The sequence below is a fragment of the Myotis brandtii genome, unplaced genomic scaffold (genome assembly GCF_000412655.1).
Source record: "Myotis brandtii unplaced genomic scaffold, ASM41265v1 scaffold1080, whole genome shotgun sequence".
NCBI lineage: Eukaryota > Metazoa > Chordata > Mammalia > Chiroptera > Vespertilionidae > Myotis > Myotis brandtii.
In genome coordinates, this window is record NW_005353677.1 from 172187 (window position 1) to 194973 (window position 22787).

At 43.4% G+C, this 22787-nt stretch overlaps 1 protein-coding gene across 2 annotated transcripts in view; it reads right to left on the reverse strand.

Annotated features, from left to right (window-relative positions):
• The window catches only part of FAM19A4 (family with sequence similarity 19 (chemokine (C-C motif)-like), member A4), a 113762-nt gene extending 97691 nt beyond the window's left edge, over positions 1-16071 (reverse strand). For both annotated transcript variants that reach the window (XM_005857185.2, XM_005857186.2), the window contains exons 1-2: positions 15946-16071; positions 13207-13322 (exon numbers count right to left, since the gene is read on the reverse strand). In XM_005857185.2, the coding sequence (XP_005857247.1) occupies positions 13207-13322; positions 15946-15959 (130 nt within the window). In that variant the 5' untranslated portion in view covers positions 15960-16071. The remainder of the gene's footprint in view (positions 1-13206; positions 13323-15945) is intronic.
• Positions 16072-22787: the final 6716 nt, after the last annotated feature.

Below are 22787 nucleotides of genomic sequence, written 5' to 3' on the forward strand. Positions count from 1 at the left end.
AAAAAATAAACAAATGGGACTACATCAAGCTAAAAAGCTTCTGCACAGCAAAAGAAACCAGCATCTAAATGAAAAGGGAACCTACTATATGGGAGAACCTATTTGCCAATGAAACATCTGATAAGGGCTTAATTTCCAAAATATATAAAGCACTCATACAACTCAAGAAAAGAAAGACAAACAACCAAATTTAAAAATGGGCAGAAGACCTAAATACACTTCTCCAAAGAGGACATACAAATGGCCAAGAAACATATGAAAAAATGCTCAAAGTCACTAATCCTAAGAGAGATGCAAATTAAAATAACAATGAGGTATCACCTCACACCTACCAGAATGGTGATTGTCAATAAATCAAGAAACAACAAATGCTGGCCAGGATGTGGAGAAAAAGGAACCCTAATATACTGTTGGTAGGAATGCAGACGGCTGCAGCCACTACGGAAAACAGTGTGGATTTCCTAAAAAAGTAAAAATGGAACTGCCATTTGATCCAGTGATCCCACTTCTAGGAATATATCCTAAATACCAATCAGAAAGAATACTTATACCCACCCCTGTGTTCATAGAAGCACTATTTACAATAGCTAAGATCTGGAAACAGCCCAAGTGTCCATCAATACATAAGTGGATAAAAAAAAGCTGTGGTATATTCACACCATGGAATACTATGCAGCAGTAAAAATGGAGGATCTCTTACCCTTTGAGACAGCATGGAGGGACCTGGAGAGTACTATGCTAAGTGAAATAAGCCAATCAGAGAAAAACAAGTATCACCTGATCTCACTTATTTTTGGAATCTAATGAACAAAATAAGCTAAGAAAATAGAACCAGATACATTGAAGCATGCAGCAGACAGATGTATTTCAGAGGGAAGGTGGGAGCAGGAAGAGATTAACCAAAGAAGTGATATGCATATATGCATAACCCATGGACACAGACAATAGTGTGGTGAGGGCCTGGAGAGGGGGTGGGAGCAGGAGTGGAGGGGGTCAATGGGGACAAAAAGGGAGCATCGGTAATACTTTTAATAATAAAGATAAAACTTTTAATTAGTTAATTAATTAAAATCAATGTATTAAGTCCCAAACATAACACCAAACTCTTTATGTAAACAATTTCATTTAAACCTCACAAAAACATTTTCAGATGTTTTTACACCAATAGGGGATGGTGTTACACCAGTTTCCAGGATTAACAGACTGGGTTGGCGCCCAGAGAGCTTAAGTAATTTTGCTATTCACTAGCTCACACAGATAGGAATTCACAGAGCGAAGGCACAAGCGTTTTAATTTCATGTTAAATAAATGCTTCCAAGGCACTTGACAATTTTTAAGATAACTTCAACCGGTCCCAGGCAAACATATTTACACTGTTTATTTGCAAAGCAAGTCTCTTCACAGACAGCACATGGGTAAATGTCAGCCCTATCATCTCAGGATCATCACAAATTCTAAAATTAATGGGGTTCAAATTAAGGTTTCAGCCACATAGGAAACAGTCTGGTTCCACCGTGAAGGGCGTGGAGTCAGAGCAGGCTCGCTGGAAACACGGTCAAGAGGCACAGCGCAGGGTAGAAGAGGCGGCTGACAGCTTCCTGCCCCACCCTCACCCGAGACCAAACTGATCTTTTCTCCACACACACACACTCACACACTCACTCACACACACTCACTCACACACACACACTCACACTCACACACACTCACACACTCACACACACACACTCACACACACACTCACACACTGCTTTCATTCTCATCCAGAGAAAACAACGGGGCGGGAGGGTTTCTGATGTCACATCTGCAATCTGCTGAGATGATAAAGAAAATGAAGGCGTAGGACAAGTGGGCCCCCGCTTCCAGTTTCTCACTAGCTCGGCATCGTTTCTCTGCATCTCCTGTCCCTGGGAGACTCCTTAACTCTGCTTTACCTAACATGCAGCCCCCACTTACGGTGCTCCCTTCTCGACCCTTCTGCCGCCTGCCTGCCCCTGTGAAGCAAGCTTCCTTTCACCAGTGCTTACTCAGGTTGCTACAGCAACTGGTGGCCTGGAGACCACAGGCATGGTTCTTGGAGATTTTTAGGAAAACACACACACACACACACTCACACACACACTCACACATCAGGCGACCTAAGTGCTGAAGTAGTCACACTGGGTATTTCAGGTTTCTACACAGTGCCCTAAAAGTACACACACTGGAAAAATGGTTAATGCTGCTCTCTCACTTTATATACGGTGATTGCTCCCTATCGGATGTGACTGACCAGCAACAGGTCAAACACATGCAATATCCCCAGTTAGAAGTCACTGCCCACCCCTGGTCCGCCTGTGAGAAAATAGCAACTTCTCTGGCTCGAATCCAACGAGGCTTCAAAGCCTGGCCAGTGTGGCTCAGTGGTTGAGCAGTGACCTATGAACCAGGAGGTCACAGGTTCAATTCCCAGTCAGGGCATATGCCTGGGTTGCAAGTTCCAACCCCAGTGTGGGGCGTGCAGGAGGCAGTCGATCAATGATTATCTCTTATCATTGATGTTTCTAGCTCTCTCTCCCTCTCCTTTCCTCTCTGAAATCAATAAAAACATAAATTTTTTAAAAAGCTCCTCTTGAAAGAAATGACTCCCACCATCCCTTGCAAATGTGTTCCAAAGAATGAAGTCTATACCTGTGCTTGATTTAGGGGGAGAAGACACAAACCTTAACCTTGAGCTCCATTCCCAACCATTCAAGTTGTCCAAGTCCCCGGCAGCCCTGCTTACTGTATTAATGGCCAGCCTTTTGCAGGTTGCTGTGCAAAGTGAGGGACAAACTACAGAGAAGTGAACAGCTTCTGACAACACTGTGGATCCATTCACTTATTTCATTTCATGCTCATATTCTTTTTCCTGCAACCACGTTCTCTATTGTCCCCTTGCCAGCACTGGGGTCCCAGTACTCTCTCCACAGCCGGTGAGAGATGGAAGAGTGCACCCAGCTGGAGAGACCCACCACCCTTGAGCCCTCCCAGCCCACTTTAAATTGGTCCTAGTGCTTATCTGATTGCAGACAGTCCCTAAAACATAAGCATGATGGCACACAGCACTAGGAGTGGGATTGTTTTTAACTTGTGCACAGTCTTCGCACAATCATTTCATCCTTTTTACTGGGTTTTTGAGTGCCCCTTCAATAATAATATTTCCAGTCCTAGCTGGTTTGGCTCAGTGGATAGAGCATCGGCCTATGGACCAAAGTGTCCCGGGTTCAATTCCTGTCAAGGGCACGTACCTCGATTGCCGGCTCTTCCCCCACCGGGACCCTGGTCGCGGCTCATGCAGGAGGCAACCAATTGATGTGTTTCTCTCACATCCATGTTTCTGTCTTTCTTTCTCTCTTCCACTCTCTCTAAAAATTAATGAGAAATTTCTTTGGGTGATGAATAATAATAATGGAGGAGGAGGAGAAGGAGGAGGAGGAGGAGGGGGAGGAGGAGGAGGAGGAGGAAAGAATTTGCAGGGTGCTGTTTGGAGACCACCATATGGGCCAAAATATTGTAAGCATCCAGGCAACACCTAAGACACCAAACCTCATTGCTCTTCCTGCGCCACTGCGACCCCTTCTGCACCATTTTGCCTATGAGTTTACTTCCCTGGCGTGAGACAGAGGTTTGGTTTCCTTGTACTGCACTGACATTCACATGTGATGTTGGCCATGGCTTTTTTAAAATATATTTTTATTGATTTCAGAGAGAGGAATGGAGCGGGACAGAGATATAGAAACATCAATGATGAGAGAGAATCATGGATTGGCTGCCTCCTGCACGCCCCCCTTTGGGAATTGAGCCCACAACCCAGGCATGTGCCCTGACCAGGAATCGAACCGTGACCTCCTGGTTCATAGGTCGATGCTCAACCACTGAGTCATGCCGGCAGGGCTGGCCATGGCTTTTTAAAGCCCGAACTGTAGGCTTTGTTTACGGGAGTGGAAGTTCGTGGCTTGAGGGAAGAAAGAGGAATGCTCTTCTCAAGGGGAACGGTATCTTTTCCTAACTGCCCAGAGAACTCCCCAAGGCCTGCTCTCACTCGGTGAGGGCGGAGCACATGGGCTTGCAGGACGGCTCAGGCTCAGGCTCAGGCAGTAACTGGGGTTCTTCACTCCCACAGGGAAACCGCCTTTCTTCCCGGGAGAAAGCCACAGGGCAGCTCACTGTCAGATGCGCCGCACCCCGGCCTTGTCACAGCACCAGGCCTTGAACTTGCAGCCGACATGAGAAGCCGAGTATTAACACCTCGGATACTCTTTCCTTTCCCTTCTTGTTAAATACAGAGATTACACACACTATTTCAAGTTATTTTGCCATTTCTCTCTAAAAATACATTCCTGCAAAAAATGATCGCATGGGCAGTTCATTAGGAAACATCACCACAAACTCCACTTACCTGCACTTTCCCTAAATTTGTAAGTAGTCATTTAGTTTTAAAAAACTAAACACGACATAAAAAAGAAGTAAAATAAAGGGATATAAGACATTGTGCCCTATGATTGGCCCATGAATCAAATAACTCGTTCTAGTCTTTCAGAAAGTAATGCGAAAACCCAATTGTTCGCTGGTGTTGCAGCCTCCAGCTGCATGGGCCTAGTGCCACACGCTGAAATATTTTGGATTAGGATAAATAAAATATATTAGTGAAATTAACTTCACCTGCTTCTTTTTCCTTTTTAATTGGTAATAGAACGCTTAAAATTACATGTGTGGTGCCCAGGCTTCTTCCAGACACCCCTGCAATAGACCAGGGCCCTGCCTCTTGCGGTTTAGCTCTTCCAAGCCTTGCCCGCCCCCTGCTGGCAGAGCTCTGTCAATACAGGCAGATAATTTTTCAAAACCATCTGTAACAGTACAATTCATTTTAGTCCACTAAGTAAAAAGAGCAGCTTACACGTGCAGCTTTATTAGTTGAAGTTTTCACAAATAACACATCACGTTTAAGCCTCACACAAACCTATAGAAGTTATGTTCCCCACCCAATTGTTGTCTTTGAAAGAAATCGAAGTTTCTTATGGAAAATTAGAGCTAAAATAATCATTCCAATCAAAAGTATCTACAGGATTCCTACAAAATTTCAGCCATTAGACGGGACAGAAACACCCTGAAGTTGGAGGCAAAGCCACTCTACAAATAATTTATCCAGTTCAAAATAACACAGTGCACCAAAACACACAATCACAGCATTCATATTTTGCATTATCATTTATAATAGAGAAAATATAAAACCTAAGTGTCCATGAATTTAAACAGTACAGAACCTGCATAGAAACAAGCCTCTATCAAAAGGAGAAGGCAGAGCACATAAAGAGATTGTTTTTACAGATGAAGCAGGTTCAGAGAGGTTAAGTGGCCTAGACAAGGACACACAGCAGGATGTGCAGAAGCAGGATTATGTCTGTTTCTTGAGGTCCACTTCCTGATTCCATTTACTGCCTCATTCCCAAGTGTCTCCAGGTTTACAGGGCCTTTACACCTGGATAGAATACATTAACTGGGAGACTTTACCCCAAAATAGATTATACTAAGTAGTAGCGAGGCACCAGGGCATTTGGTGGAATTGAAGCATGCCAGAACAGGTCATATGAAGGCTCCTGGGAAGCGGAACTATTGAAAGGAACTTGTAAACCACAGCACCCAAGTCCCCAGCTCTCTCAGCCACATCAGAAAAGTAGCTTCGATTCTGTTTGGGGTGGGGAGAGGGGCCTTAAAGTTTTTGAAGTGCCAATGTTCCCAGGGATAGATCTCAGGGATGTGGGGTGCATCGTGTCCAAAACTCATCATGTCTACGTCAAGTGAAGTTTTCACACAGATCCCTAAATGACTGATTCCGCATGGCTCAAGGTTCTGAAATTGCCAGCATCTTTTCACTTCCTTATGTTTGCTGCCCTCTTGCGGGAAATATTCTGGTTACAAGGAAAAGAAAGGGAGAAAAGGAATAAAGGGCAAATTTCTAGTTGAGGAAATGAGTTAACTCTGGCTTCCTTTAAAAGAAATTAACCTACCAGCTGGCCCCTTCACCTTATCGATAGTTTGAGGTTAAGAAGTCCATGTGGTCTCCAAACCAGTCATATGTCAAGTAGAATTTTAAAAACAACAGAGACTATTGTGTTTTCCCACTCCTTACAAATACTACCTCTGGACTCCTGGGCAAGTTTATCACTGCCATTTACCTTAAAGAACGATTCCCACCACCAACCTGTGAAACTAGGCAGGCTTTGCTTTTGTTTTGCCTTTTAATGCTTGAACTAGAGTGAAATCCATACCTAACACTCCATCTCCTCACACTGAGGGGGAACCCACCTTCTTCCCTTCTCTCCCTGTCTTAGAGGGTGGGTTTAAAATATCTCGTTTATGCACAACCATCAACAAGCCATTCCTCTACTCCACGCATCCAACAGCCTCCACCTAGGGCTCCTGGGCCACTGTTCCTTTAACCGACCAGCACCGACCACAAGCCCTGGGACAGTGGGGGACCTCTACACACCACACACCAGCTTCCGCAGGTGACTCTGCAGCTGGCTCCCTCAGAGACAACCACGGTGAAGTCAAACTCTGAGCTTCTCAGTGTCTCGCTACACGACCCCCAATGAATTCTGACCCTTGAGCTTTTCCCAGCAGCTGAGCGCTGCACTAGGAACAAAACCACCTGGCCACTTCGAGGGTCACGACTTTCTTCTCCCGAAGGTCACTAGAGAAAATGTATAGCACCCCTAACTCTCTCCCATCACACACGCGCACACACACTCACACACACACGCACACACACTCACACACACACACGCACACACAAACTCACACGCACTCACACACATGCACGCGCACACACTCACACACACGCACGCACACACACACAGGCGTGCACACGCACACACACTCACACACACACTCACACACGCACACGCACTCACACGCATGCGCATGCACATGCACGCGCACACACTCACACATGCGCACGCACGCACACACACACAGGCGTGCACACGCACACACACTCACACACGCACTCACACGCACACACACACTCTCACACACACTCACACACGCACACGCACTCACATGCATGCACATGCACGCGCACACACACGCGCGCGCACGCACACACACACAGGCGTGCACACGCACACACACTCACACACGCACTCACACGCAGACTCCCTGGAATGGGAGTGGTGGGAGGAGAGGCAGGAAGGCACAGGAAGGGATGATCAAGGTACTCCCTGTCCTCCATTTACAGAGCTTTGGCCAGATGATGCGTAAACAATGGATAGAGCAAGAGAAAAAAATGAATAAAGGATAAATAGCTCAAAGAAAAACAAACAGTTCACCAGCACATTAAAGGAGTCTTCAGTAAAAAAAAAAATACAAATCAAACACTACTATATTGGCAAAAATAAATAAATAAACATGACAGCATGCAGAGCTGATGGTGGGCCCGGCATTGCACTCCAGGAAAACCTCGATGGAATGGGCGAATTCGGGTGAGGGGGTGTCCATTAAAGCTGAAAGTCCGTTATGTAATAAAGTAGGTTTTCCAAATGCATATCTTAAAAAATTAATAAATTAGTTTACCAGTTTTTACTTATGTTGACACGTTTGTGCAATTAAAATGATGTATGAAAAGTTTAATTTCACAAAAGTTTTCTATGTGATTACAGTCGTTTTAAATGTATACTGACTAGGTCTAATAAATTTGTGCACTCACCAATCACCGCGAGTAAACAAATGCACTCCCCGGGGCTTAGCGCATGTGGGAACCTCAGCCAGCACGCATTAAAACTGCTGCAGAAAGTCACGCCACGTGACTACAGAACCAAGTACCATGCACGTGATGTGGTGTGCTCACGTGCTAATCATTCACTGCACATTGTTTACTAGTGGTGACTCTTGGTTTTAAATAGGCAGATATAGTTGTAGATATGTAAAATTTATTTATGTTGGTGAAATTATTAGTTTTTTCCAATATATGGCCTATTTGCTAAAATGTGTTAAAAATAAGAGTGAATTAAAAACAAAAAAAACCCTGCTAATTTAATTATACGCAAATCTTGGTTAAAAGCATTTTAAAATTAACAGGGTATTAATTTTCACACATGACCTACAGACCAGAAATTTTGTCCATTAAATCCAAAGTCTGTTAAAGAGAGGTCTGCAAAATTGAGGGTTTAATGTACTACTGTTGGTGGAAGTATAAATAAGTTCAAAAGCACTCTGGCAAAAACCCTGCTAATTTAATTATACGCAAATCTTGATTAAAAGCATTTTAAAATTAACAGGGTATTAATTTTCACACATGACCTACAGACCAGAAATTTTGTCCATTAAATCCAAAGTCTGTTAAAGAGAGGTCTGCAAAATTGAGGGTTTAATGTACTACTGTTGGTGGAAGTATAAATAAGTTCAAAAGCACTCTGGCCTAGTAACAGGTTAACATGCTATGTCAGAGGTGTGGGATGCTCACCAACATTCATGCCCTCCCCTTCCCCTGGGCCCACAGCTGTGTTTTCCATCCGCCCACATTCAGGTGTAGCCAGTGGCTCATTAACACTCCCAGGTGTTCCTTCCCTGCTCATTTCCCTCCCAGCTGGCTAGAATGGAGACCACTTCAGGACAACCATGGACGCCACAGGTTGCAAATGAGCGAGCTTCCATCCATGTGGGTTCCCACAGCACTGCAATTGAGGGGGACCTCCCAGTGGCCCCACCCAGCACTCTAGAGTAAAAAATACAAGTTCTTTTGTTTGAGCCATTATGTGGATTTGGTCTGTTACAGCAATTCATCTACTCGCACTAACACATTTCTACGCACCTGAACTCAGGGCTTCACCTCTGAGACCTCACTGAAGTTAGGGTGTAAATGTTTGTGCCACTCCAGCAACAAGCCCAATGTCCACCAAAATTAGGAGAGATCAAGTAATTTATGGCACATCCACACAACAGACAACTATGCCATGTCAGAGAGTGACATAGATCTGTAAGTACTAACTGGAAAGAGCCCCAAACTCCATTGTTAAATGGGGGGGGGGGGAATCAAGGTACAGAACAGGGTGCAAGGACACAGGTATGTGCATACACACACATGGGTACACACATTCCTTTATTCTAGAAGGATAGTGGTGATGGTTAATTTTATGTGTCCACCTGACTCGGCATGGGATGCCCAGATATCTGCTTAATCAATATCTCCAGGTGTGTGTATGGGCGTTTCTGAAAGAAGTGAGCATTTGCATTGTGGACAGAGTGAGCAGGTGAGCCTCCCCAGTGTGGCTGGGCCTCATCCAATCCGCTGAGGACCTGGTGGAAGAAGGACGACCTCTTCTCTGATGGTGGAGCTCTGCGCTCCGACTCTCAGGCCTTCAGATTCCGACTGGAGTCTACACCATCAATTCCCAGCTCCCAGGCCCTGGGACCACATAGCTGGCTCTCCTGGGTCCTCAGCTTGCAGACTGAAGATCATTAGACTTCCCAGCCTCCATAGTTGTGTGAGCCAGACTTACAATAAGTCTCTGCACACATACACAGGTACACATACACACATGCATGCAGAGACACACACAAACACATACATGCATGCAGAGACACATACATTCACACACATATACACATTCATACACACATGCACGTATGCATGCACACATTCACACAGTGCAAACATATATGCGTACATGCATGCATGCATAGTCATAAATATATACACATGAACATATGCACGTGCATGCACACATCCACACACATAAACATATGCACAAGCATGTGTGCACATGTGCATGCACACGTGCATGTGTACATGCATGCATAGATACATTCTGTAGACATACATATACATGTACACATGCATACACTTACACACATATGCATGTACACGTTCACATGCATGTAAACATGTACATGTGCATGCATTCACACTCATAAACATACACATGCATGCACATGCATACATGCATGCATACATATGTCCATGCATGCGTATATAAGTATACGCATATGTATGTATGTGCATATACACGTGCACATATATGTACATGAGCACACATATGTGTGTGCACATATGCACGTGCATGCACATATACACATGCATATGCATACGCACATACATATGTGCCCATGCACACTGGCACGCACATGCATATATGTCCACATACATGTGCATGTACACCTGCATGCACATTCATGCAAACATATGCATGTATACATATGTGCACGTGGACATATGTGTGCATATACTCATGCACATGCATGCACATGAACGCACATATAAAACACATGCACGCACGCACACGCACACACACAGATGTGCCTCATTTTATTGAGCTTCGCTTTACTGTGCTTTGCAGATAACGCATTTTTTCCTTCATATCCAAGCAAGACCCTCCAATAGCAAAAGGATTACAACCCGCTGAAGGCTCAGATGATGGGTAGCATTTTGAGTCAGATATGTCCTGCTTCCTTAAACCTGGTGTTATTACACACTTAACGGTGTATATAATTCTAACGGTCATTTGTATTTATCCCTATAGTCCTACCTTCCCCAAAATCAAAGGGTTCTGGTATGAAACAAAGACTGCCACACAGATAAAACTTAAACCGTGTCCTCTGTTTCTTTCAAGTTTCAGCCACTCTCAGCACAATCTCTCGAGCCTAGTTCCTGGGCATCTGGGAGTCTGCCGTTGATAACCTTTCCACTGAAATGGCCTGTTCACCAGCCTGACTCTCAGCAGCACCAAGAAAAGAGACGTGTATTGAACAGGTAAGACTGAGGACCCCAAGCGCTCCATCCTGGAGAAGCAGCTCATCGAAACACACAGCACAATACCAGCTAGGGGCGCCTCGCAGCAGCCAAGTGGTAGGGACTATATGCTGACTCATTAAAATGTCAATCATTACTGTTCCTGTCTTCTTGAAACTGTAGCTTGAGGGGTGAAAACTGAGTCATGAGAGATTTTAAAAATCATTTTGAGCCTAAAAGTATGTCTTAACTTAAAATATAATAACTGCAGAAAATAGGCCTCTGGGATCCATCTCCAGCAGAGTCAACTTCTAATGGAAACGGTTACTGAGTTTCCCCAGGGCAAACAGAATGTAGGGAGGAGGGAAGAGGATGTAAGAACAAAGAGCTGTGGACGTGGGCCAGCATCATGGTGGATATCTCCCCCACCCCCCACCTCCTGCGCCTGCCTCAACTAGACAGGAGGAGGTGGAGACAACTAGAAAAGGGCTCAGCCCATTTTTAAATAGCCCAATGGGAGACAGCAAGACCTAGGTGACGTATGAGGAAACTGTTAACCCCATAGTACTCAACCAGTGAGGAACTGGAGGAGGGACTCTCGCACCTTGGGGATAAATAGGCTGTGATCACCGCCCCAGGTGTGCCTGTATAACCGCCGACACCCGCTCTCGAGAACTAATTTGGTTTTGTTTATTTTGTTCTTTAGTTTCCAAATATAAGTGAAATCACATGACATTTTTCTTGCTTTGTCCAACTTCTTTCACTTAGCATAATACCCACTAGGACCTAGGTTCATCCACGTTGTCGCACATTCTTTTGTTATGGCTGAGGAACACTCCGTGTGTAAATGTACCACAGCTTTTTTATCCCCTCATCTACTAGTCCTCGTTTTAGTCATACTTCTGTCTCCGAGTCTGTTATTTTAATTGGGATAGGTGAGCATTTCTCACAATAACTAAGGAAAAAGCTATGTTTGAGGGTAAGGATATCTAATAAACTCCATATTCAAGACCTTTTGAAGAAGGACTTTATAGTTCTGACACCTACATGGATTTTGGTTCAAGCTTCATTCTTTCACTAAGAAGTCAAAACATGCCTGGGACTGTCACCTCAAATAACCAAAGCAGAGACAATTAATTGTCTGGCAACAAGTCTACTGATAAATATAAGTTATTCAGGAAAATGCAATTCATTAGGGTGTTTCCAAGTCGGTGTCACTTTAAACATATATGTAACAAGAAAAGGCAGAGAGAGAGATGCATAACTGATTCATCTTTCTTTAGAAATAAGCAAGCATAAACATGGGTCTTAGAAATTTTCGGAATGAGTCTTTAAAATTTTAGACATTCATTTAGGTCCCCTGCAAAAGAGGCGGTTCTCTTTGCTTTTCTTTCTTTCTTATTTTTTAAAAAACCATCCATCATCTTTCGCCCACATCTGGAAAGGGCCTTGAATTATCTGAAAGCTCCCTCTGCTAGAGCCCCGTACACTTTAAGTTCATAACAAAGATGTTCTGCCTTCGAATGAGGCTGTGGGAACACATACACACAAATGAAGTGCTGCCGAAGCAGCATTTACAGTGGCCAAGACATGGCCACAGCCCCAGTGCCCACCAGTAGATGAGGAGATAAAAAAAGCTGTTACATTTACACGCGGAGTGTTCCTCAGCCATAACAAAAGAATGTGCGACAACATGGATGAACCTAGAGGGTATTACGCTAAGTGAAACAAGTTGGACAGAGAAAGACAAATGTCATGTGATTTCACTTATATTTGGAAACTAAAGAACAAAATTTTAAAAATTTAACAAACAAAACCAAATAAAAGATAGAGAAGAAACTATCTTTTGATGGCTGCCAGAGAAGGGGGTTGGGGGACTGGGTGAAAAAGCTGAAGGAATTAAGAACAAATTGGTAATTACAAAATAGTCCCAGGAATGTGAAATAAAGCATAAAAAATGTAGTCAGTAAAATTGTAATAATTGTGTACGGGGTCAGGTGGGTACTAGACTCACCGGGGGAACCACTTCTTAAATTATTTAACTGTCTAACCTCTGCTGTACACCTGAAACTCATATAATCTTGAATGTCAACTATAATTGATAGAGTAAATTTTTTTAATTTAAAATAAATAAACTTATGAGTTGTTTTAAAAATAAAGATGAATTTCATATACTTACTAAAATAATAATAAAGTGCTGCTGCTTTTCTGGATTTCTTTTAAAAATCACTACAAAAATGGAAGTGTACTCAGGAAAGGCAAAGGTGCCTGAACGACACTCTTTAAGCACCAAACCTTTACCTTTAAACGCTTGACTCCACTGGGCTTCGTGCTTCCTCTGGTGAGACACGTGCCACCAAGAGCTCCTGTCCTTGACCTGTTCTAAGGTGGACTCTGACTCTGAAAGAATTTTCTTAATTGACCTCATCAGCACATAATGGGTGTAAAGGGCCTACCTGCAAGTCCCCAGGGGTGCAGGCTCGAGGCAGACATCAGCTCACAGCAGATGATCAACACGGAGGCCAGAAAGAGCCAGTGCGGTGGCCAGACTGCCTTCCCAGAAACTCTCATCCTAGGGAGAAGGACAGAGAGCAGAGCGAGCCCGTGAAGCAGGCTCTTTGGCAAGCACGGTCCAGGGGAGGTGGGCTGAGGGCTAATCACACCTTATCTGCACTGAGCAGTAACCCAATTTTCAATAAACACCTTTTATAATTAAGAGTTTTCCAGGTTAACAACATGCCTGGGTGCGAAGTCTCTTTATGAATCCCCCTGGTGCAGCTCGGGTTGCCTGACAGAGCACGGGGGTCACGTACCGTTTTATATCACAGGATTTGAAAGCTACACACCGAGGGGGAACTCAAATAATTATACAGGTTTCTGCACCTGAAAGAAACCACAGAAATGTTCACACCCAGCCCAAGAGCTTTGTCCTGGTTTCGTTGACTATGAATCCTAGAAGACTGGCCTCGTAGCTGATTAAACGAATCTCAGTTTGGTGGGAATATGGGCACGTACAGGTGAATAGAAATGAACTTCATATGGACATCTCGGATGAATGGATAAAGAAGATGGAGCGTGTACATATGTATGAATATGGTTCAGCCCTGAGAGAAAAGGAAGGCCTTCAATTTGGATGGACCTTGATGGCATTATGCTAAGTGAATAAGTCAGACAGAAAAAGAGAAATACACTATGATACCACATATATGTGGAATCTGAAAAAGACAAACCTACAGAAATAGAGAGCAGAGAGGTGGTTACCAGGGCCTGGGGTGGGGAAAGGGCGAGATGTAGGGATTAAAGTCCCAGTGATGAAATGAACAAGTTTTGGGATCTCATATGGAGCATGAGGATTACAGCTAATGACGCTGTATCATACAGGTGAACGCGGCTACAACAGGAGGTCTTCAGTGTCCTCACCACACACACACACACACACACACACACACACACAATAAAAGGGTCTGTGGGAGGGATGGAGGAGGCAGCTAATGCCACGGTGGCATCGTTTTGCAGTTCACAGACATCAAGATGACACATTGTACACCTTAAACATACACAATGTTATGTGACAAATACATCTCAATAAACCTGACAAAATAAATACATAAACTTAATTAATTTCATCGAAACAGTTGTTCAAAGACAATTCAGTTCACAAATGTGGTTGTGTGGTCTATTCTAAAACAAACCCAAAAAAGTAAATAAAAAGAAATTATAAAAATGCACATCAAAAAACAACATTTAAACCAAGAGTTAAAAATAAACCCATTGGGGGAAAAATGCACACCACCCACCCCCTAATTTCCTGCCCTTTTTTATATTATAGGGAAATTAGAACTTGATTAGCTTTTTGTTTGCTCTTTTTTTAATTAACTTTTTCAAGCAAAAGTCAGGGCACTTGGGATTGGAGACTGCAGTGGTATTGGGCTCTGCCTGGCCCAGATCCTATGAGGTCCCTGATAATATAATGCTCCACAGTGGATCCAAGGAACCCACTCCTCATATACAAGATGTATAAACTCAACCAAGACATGGCTCATGGGGTTGGACTCTGTTCGGGTAACCCTGGGGGCACGGCCCTGAGGGAGTCCTGGAAGGAAGGGCGGGTCTCGGAACCGCCTGCTGGTGCACAGAGCCTCAACCAGGGCCCTGATTCTGCGCTGCAGGGGACACAGCCTCCGGGGCCGGGGGCCACATCTACAGGAGCCTTCTCTGCCAAGCGTTTGTCCGTTCTCTCTCTCTCTCTCTCTCTCTCTCTCTCTCTCTCTCTCTCTCCTCTCCCTGCCTCTCACAACTTAGTCAAATAGATCTTATTGAAAAGGTATCATATTGCTCACTGATTTGAGACTCAGTCTACCTCTGAAGCAGCCTCTGTCTTGGGCAGGACCTAAGAGCTGGCCGTTTCTCCTCCATGTGCCAGCTCCCACTGAAGGTCCCTTCCTCTAGGAGCGGCAAACACTTCCTTCCTGGCTCCTCCAGCCCCAGGATGGGAGCAGCTTCCTACTGTTGCTAAGGTCAGGGCTGCCCCCCATCTGCAGACTGACCTCCCTGACTCTCTTGTCACATGTGCAACCAGTTCCCTGAGTTCAGTTCTCTCTGTCGCACATCCTCAGAATGGTTCTGTCTTCCCAGCGAGATCCTAACAACAAATTCCAAGTCAAAAGTCTCAAGAGCAGCCATTCCAGTCTCAGGCGATGTTCCCTGCTCCACCTTCCTATGTGGGTGACTCTTCCTGGTGAGTAGCAACAAGGCCCCAGGGCCTAGAATAAGTATTGACTTAATAAAGCCACGATTCCTAGAGAGATGCTTGGGGATGAGGGGCCACAATTCAGCAATTCTTCATTTCATTCAATAATCCAGGCCCCCAATAAAGGACTCCTGACCGCTCACCTACTGTGCTTCTCCAGCTTCAATTCTCTCCACTGAACGTTTTCTCCAAACGTAAAACAAAACTGGTTTATCTTAAAAATCGCACATCTCACCCCACTGAACAGCCAGACACTGCTTTACAAACTGAAATAATTTCAAAGATGAGAAGTAAAATTTAAAAAACTATAATTCCCCAAATTCCCAAAAATTAAATGTAAAGGAAGGCTTTTATAAAAAATCATCAACTCTCGGCTACTCCATTTTGCTACATTCTTAGTGCTTCGTAACGATATCAGCTCTAGATAGTGTTAGAATTATTTTACCTTGGAGACTTCATAAGTTCTGGTTCCAGGGAAACACAATTATTCCAGGATGTATTTCGGAGTGACTACAATTCCCATTTGTAGCGAGGACCAACCATTTCTGCAGTTCCAGAAAGTTAGCTTGGAAGACCTATTTCAAAAAAAAGAAAACAGGAAGCCATTAGCATTTTTATGTTGAAATGATACAAATTTCCAGTAGCAAAATAATGTTTTTTACAACTATGCCTGCAGTTTCAGGCAAGTGGTACACAGCCAAGCACATATACATCTGTGAAGTGTCCTAAGTATGCGGCGGTATACAAAATTCCACACTCATTAACTAGCCACATATTAGCTAACAGAATACGATTTTAAAGTAAAAGTACCCTCAACAACAAAGACATTCAAAATTTGACGGAAACTCCAAAACCATTCATGATGCAAATTTCCCCTCTCTTGTTTCCTTAACCAAGGGTGGAAAGTGGAATTGGGGATGGTCCATTCCCAAGAGCTCTGCAACCTGCCGCGCTCACAGAGCAGTGGAAGAGCCAGCACGAAGATCTGACCTGCTAGCTTTACGAGACATAAACCCAAAGACGATGCTAAACCATCAGCAAGGACCCTTTGGAAACGTGTTAATGGGAGGCAGAGGGAAAAAGTGGTTCCAGTAGAAAACACCATACCTAAGTCCAAAGGGCATTGTCAATACCAGAACTGACACTCGACGCGCCCCCTTAGTGCCCAGACCTAATAGGCCTTTGCTACTCAGCAAAAACATTCTTACAAAGAGAACTCAGATGGTTCTAAACCAGTGATGGCGAACCTATGACACGCGTGTCAGAGGTGACACGTGAACTCATTTTTTTGGTTGATTTTTCTTTGTTAAATGGCATTTAAATATATAAAATAAATATCAAAAATATACATCTTTGTTTTACTATGGTTGCAAATATCAAAAAATTTCTATATGTGACACGGCACCAGAGTTAAGTTAGGGTTTTTCAAAATGCTGACACGCCGAGCTCAAAAGGTTCACCATCACTGTTCTAAACCAAAGGCATCTCAACAACAAACGGACCGTGAAACTATACCCCTTTTAACGTTGCTAAGTTAAATGCGTCCCTCCCATGGTGGAGGTCAATGAGAAATAATCATGTGTGTCAGTAGATATTAAAGTTGCAAATACAATATGGAAATTATTCTTGCCACAAAGCCTCCTTACTGTAGAATCCTGCCTCGCCCGTTCAAATCTGCCCCAAAGCACAGCTGAGATTTTTCTCTTCTGTAGACATCCCTGAAGATAAATGCACGTTTGCCTAGAGAACACGTTCAGTAGCAGGCGTGTGGCCTGTGGGGCTGCAGGGAGAGAGGCCGTGAGTGATCAGCTCAACCAGCGGAAAGTGGCTGTAACTATAAATATAAGAGATTCAAAAACACTGACAGTGTTCATCTCCCAGACACCGCAACTTTATTAAATATGTTTGTCCTGATGTCCACCCAAGAGCACAATGTGACCTTCTCTTATCGGAAAGAAATACACAGTATAATTTATCAGAACCCATAATGAACTCCCCACAATATTGGAAACCAAATTGACCTTTCCTAGCTAATATTTATCTTGTTTTCTTCACACAAAAAGAGCCACTGAGGATTCTTTTTTCAATTCATTAAAACATGGATCCATCAGTGAGAAGAAACGTGACCTAATGGTTCATATGCAGACACAAAACCAGGAGCTTAATGTTAGGCTGAGCAGTAACTCACTCAGTCAGATGTCCCACCGTAGACCCTAGACACTTACGGAAAAGGAGTAACTCTTGTCACTTCCAAATGTTAGCACGTCCAATACCACCAGAAATGTTGTGCATGAAAGCGAAAGCATTTCCTTCCCATCATTTCATTTCTCTCTGCTGTGTCCCAGCAATAGCACCGCCCTTCCTACCAGTCTGCTTCCAAAGTCACTTGTCTAATATTTTCAATGATGAGAGACACTGACCATATTGAGACTAAAAAAAATTGTTAATGTGTCCACGAATTCTCAGAATGAATTAAAGAGACTCAGCATTTGGAGGCTGGGCTACACTTTTCATCTCCCACCTTGTGTGGGGAGAGTCCCTCTGTTACAACAGGAGCGAATGCCTGTTCATGTGTCCTGGTACCAAGGAACTCTGAGCTGCCGAGGCGCGGACCATTCTTCGGATGTTTAATCCATGTCTGCTGCGCACAAGGAAGGATGCTGCCCACACTGGGTTTCTTACCAAGGAGTAAATACAGAGGCTTCACCTTTCTTTCTTTTTATCTACTTGCCTGCACTACCAGAGGGGACAACTCCCTAAGAGGGTTACTCTTTGGGAACATAGTTATTTACTCGTTATAGATAAGCACCCTCAGAATCTCACTCATGTCCATTTTCTTGCACCCACCTCCCTCCACACATCAATCTGTACAGCATCAAGTTCTCATTGGCATTCTAAAAGCCTACAAAGATGAAATATCCCAGTTCCTTTTAACATTGTACGACACAATAATCTTAAACCTGAATCTAATCATGAATTAAAATTAGACTAATTTAAATTTGAGAGCATTCGGCAACAGAATAGCTCTATATTCTTAAAAAGTGTCAAGTAGATATGTGTGTGTACACGTAAGATACATGCATGTATATATGCATACATACATACATACACACATACACATGAGGAATATTCTCAAACAAAGGATAGACACATAACAACTAAATGCAATTGTGATCCTACATTGGATCTTGGGTGAAAAATACATACATACAGAGTTATCCTCAGAATGAACTGCACACACCACACACATACACCCATACATATACATACACACAAACACACATGTGAACATACACATAATCATACACATACATACAAACATAAGTGCATACAACAAATACATACTGATATAGCTATAAAGGACATTATTGGGACAACTAACAAATTCTAAATATAGATGACAGATTAAATTAGTTTTGTGTCAACATTAAATTTCCTGATTTTGATCATTATTCTATAGTCAGGAAAGAAAATGTCCTTGTTATTTAAAAAAATACAACCTGAAATATTTAATAATAAAGGGTCAAATGTCTCCAACTTCCAAATAATTCTGAGAGAAAAGAGAGAGAAGAGAGGAAAGGGGAAAAAAAGGGGAGAAAGAGAAATTAATTAATTAATTAATTAATGAGAAAACAAATGAGCAAAATGTAAGCAATTGGTAAAGCCAGGTGAAGGGTATATGAGAGTTATTTTTCTATTTTTTCAACTTTTCATTAAGTTGGAAATCATATCACAATAAGATATTAAATATTCTTATAAGGCGTCAGTTGATAAGATATTCTAAAATGATTATTAATTTCCGATGCTACACAAGGAGGAGAGGTGATAGCTGGAGTGTTCTGGTTACTTCGTTCTCTGAGAATTCCCCAAGCCCCAGAGCAGGCTTGTTTGTTTGTACTGATAAAGCAGGCACAGCAGGCCTACTATGGGCCAAGCACTGCATTAAGCACTGTAAAATATTAACTCACTTAAAGTAGGATTTACGTATGTGCTGACATCCAGATGAGGAAAGTAAGGCACAGAGCAGTGGCCTGCCCAGCGTCGCTCAGGTAGCAAGGGCCTCAGTCAGGAATAAACTCCAGCCGCCCAGCACAAGGCTCTACTGTTTCAGTTGTAGAAATTATTTCCAAAGCCCCCTCTCATGCTTTAGCAAAAAGACTGAAAATAAATCTCTTTCTTCTGGAATGCAAGACGCTGATCATGTAGATGAAACTTCCATCTGTGGACAAGTGTGTATAGGCAACTGGGCTGAATTTGCTACCAGATTCTGGCTTGGAACCTAAGGTAGTTTGTATTAACCTCTAAATAAGTTTTGCCATCTCTGAAAAGCTGGTGAAAAACAGTGGTTCTGATTTGCTGCAGATTCATTAAAGGTTTACATCATTTTCCTAATTAAGACCAAACAAGCAAGAATTCTAGAGCCCTGGCCCATGTAGCTGGCTGGTTAGAGCGTTGGCCCAAGCACCGTAGGATCCCGGGTTCAATTCCGGGTCAGCGTGCAGCAGGCAACCAAGCGGTGTGGAACTCTCTCTCTCACCCTCCCTCCCTTTGACTCTAAACCAGTGGTTCTCAACCTTGGCTGCACATTAGAATCACCTGGGAATCTTTTTTAAATCCTGATTTCTGGGCCTCATCCTCCGGAAATTCTGTTTCTTTGTTACTAATGTTGTGGCCCCACCCCATAACAAAGAAACAGAATTTCCGGAGGATGAGGCCCAGAAATCAGGATTTTAAAAAGATTCCCAGGCCACCACCAGAGCGCAAGGCCGCAGAGCTCCGGGAAGGAATTCAGCCCTGGAACAAATGAGGAAAAGGACTTCCCTCTGTGCCACTCACGCTCATTTCCCCAAACTCTCATTCAGAAGCATTTTTGCAACAAAACAGCCAGCAGACTGGCTTGCAGGCAAAGCAGACAGACCTCACCCTGCTGAACAGCGCTGCCCTCCGGCCGCCTCTGCTGGGCGGCTCCCAGGCCCAGTCCTCTCCCGGAAGGTCCCAGGCTCCGCCTGCATCACCGCCTCAGTGGGTCAATAATTAGCTCCTGCCAGACTCACCATCCCTGCATCTGACCTCCGGGGAAGGGCCGACTGGGATGCCTGGTGACTTCAGGTCACAGCAGGAATAATTCTAACAGCTAATGATGTGGCAGTCACGCCCCTAAGAGTTTAGAGACTGTGGTAAGTCATTTCTCCACACTAATTTCTACTCAATCAAGACAAAGGTGCTAGAAGTGAGCAATGTTTCATAAGCTAGCTCCTGCATTTGGGGAGTGGAAACGAGTTCTATGAGTGGAAAGGGGTGAGACGGTGGTCTTACGAAGCAATGCGGTGTCCAACAACTGGAATTTGCCTACATAAAATAATGCACCATTTCTTCAGACGGAAATGAGAAAAGATGGGTCCATTTCCAGTTGCTTAAGTAACACAACCACAGTGAATTGTTTTCCGGAAATTTTCAGCTTTTCCGAAAAGAATGCAAAATCCTCTACAATCTGTCTTGACCAACTTATTCTGAAATAAGACCAGTACCACCGACCTCCTTGTATCTGAGTGTGTGCTGCTTCTGTGCCTGTCTGTCAAGCACTGATACACGATCAGAGCCACACTCAACTCTCACATCACCCCAAGTCGCATGGATTGCTTTGTAATTTACAGCACAGTCACATCACATGTTAAAGCGTGCACGTTTTTCTGCCAGAATATGGTACATACATGTCATAAATTGCTCTTTTTAAAAAATATATCTTTATTGATTTCAGAGAGGGAGAGATAAAAAAACATCAATGATGAGAGAGAATCATTGATTGGCTGCCTCCTGCATGCCCCTACTGGAGATCGAGCCCACAACCCAGGCATGTTCCCTGACTGGGAATCAAACCATGACCTCCTGGTTTATAGGTTGACGCTCAGCCAATGAGCCCCATCAAAAGGGCAATAAATTGCTTTTTTATTGCTTTCTTGAAAACATCTATGAAGAATTTACTACTGAACCACTTTACAACACGCTGTTATAAATGAGCCATTAAAGAAGATAAGCATGTCTACTAATACTAAAGAATTTTGTAAATGGCATCTCAGGTGTTACCAATGCCGTCTCATCTAAATTAGTGGTAGAGAGTTCTTTTAAAAGGCTCTTCCAGTCGGCAATGATTTCCATAAATTAAAAAGCATACTGCATTTTTATACAGTTCACACTCTTGTCATTTTAAGAACTGTGCAAGTCCTAAAACTACCCTCGTTCAGTGCAGTGACGTATTGCTTTCTTTTGGAAGATGGGCAAACAGTGCATTTTGTTAATAAGGAAAAGCCCTGCCTCCCACTGACCATGAAGAGCCCAAAAGCAATCATCACTGAGTGATCATGGCTCACTGAGAGCCTACATACAAAAGAGCAAGTTACATAAAGTAAAATGCACTCACCAAATCCAGGGACGCCCCATGCGACTCCACAGCTTGTGGTCCAAGGGGCACTGCCCAGTCTGGGGCTGAACAAAGGTGAGCGGTAAAGGCAATTCAGCCATAAATCTCTCCAGGCCCAATTATCCTTACTGCAGAGACTTTCTTTCTTTTCATTAGACCAGGTTTTAATTGGAAATTTTCCTCTCATTTCTCATTACTCAAATAATCAAAACACAGTGTTCAAGAATTTTATTTAACATAATAAATAGCCAACATATTTTGGAGGCTTCCCACAAGTTACCAAGCACTTGAACTTTTATCTAAAAAGTTTTTATGTGATGACTTAATTCCACATAAAGAATATTCAAAAGTCAGAGGGATGTAAGTAAACAAAGGAAATAGAGTCACTAGTATTATGGTAACTATGTATAGTCCCGTTGGGGTACTGGGAATATTGAGGGGAACACTAGGCAAAGTATATAACTGTCTAACCAGTGATGGCGAACCTTTTGAGCTTGGCGTGTCAGCATTTTGAAAAACCCTAACTTAACTCTGGTGCCATGTCACATATAGAAATTTTTTTATATTTGCAACCATAGTAAAACAAAGATTTATATTTTTGATATTTATCCTATCTAATAATAGACAAACATGGTAATTAACCGTACCTCCGACATGCTTCCCATTGGCTAATCAGGGCGATATGCAAATTAACTGCCAACCAAGATGGCGGCCGGCAGCCAGGCAGCTGAAGCGAATAGGAGGCTTGCTTGCTCTATGATGGAGGAAGCCAAGGTTCCCCGCCTGCCGCCGCCCAGCTCTGAGCTGCACTCTAAGCAACTATGTTGCAATTATAGAAGCTAAACAATCCCCAGAAACCTGCTTTCAGC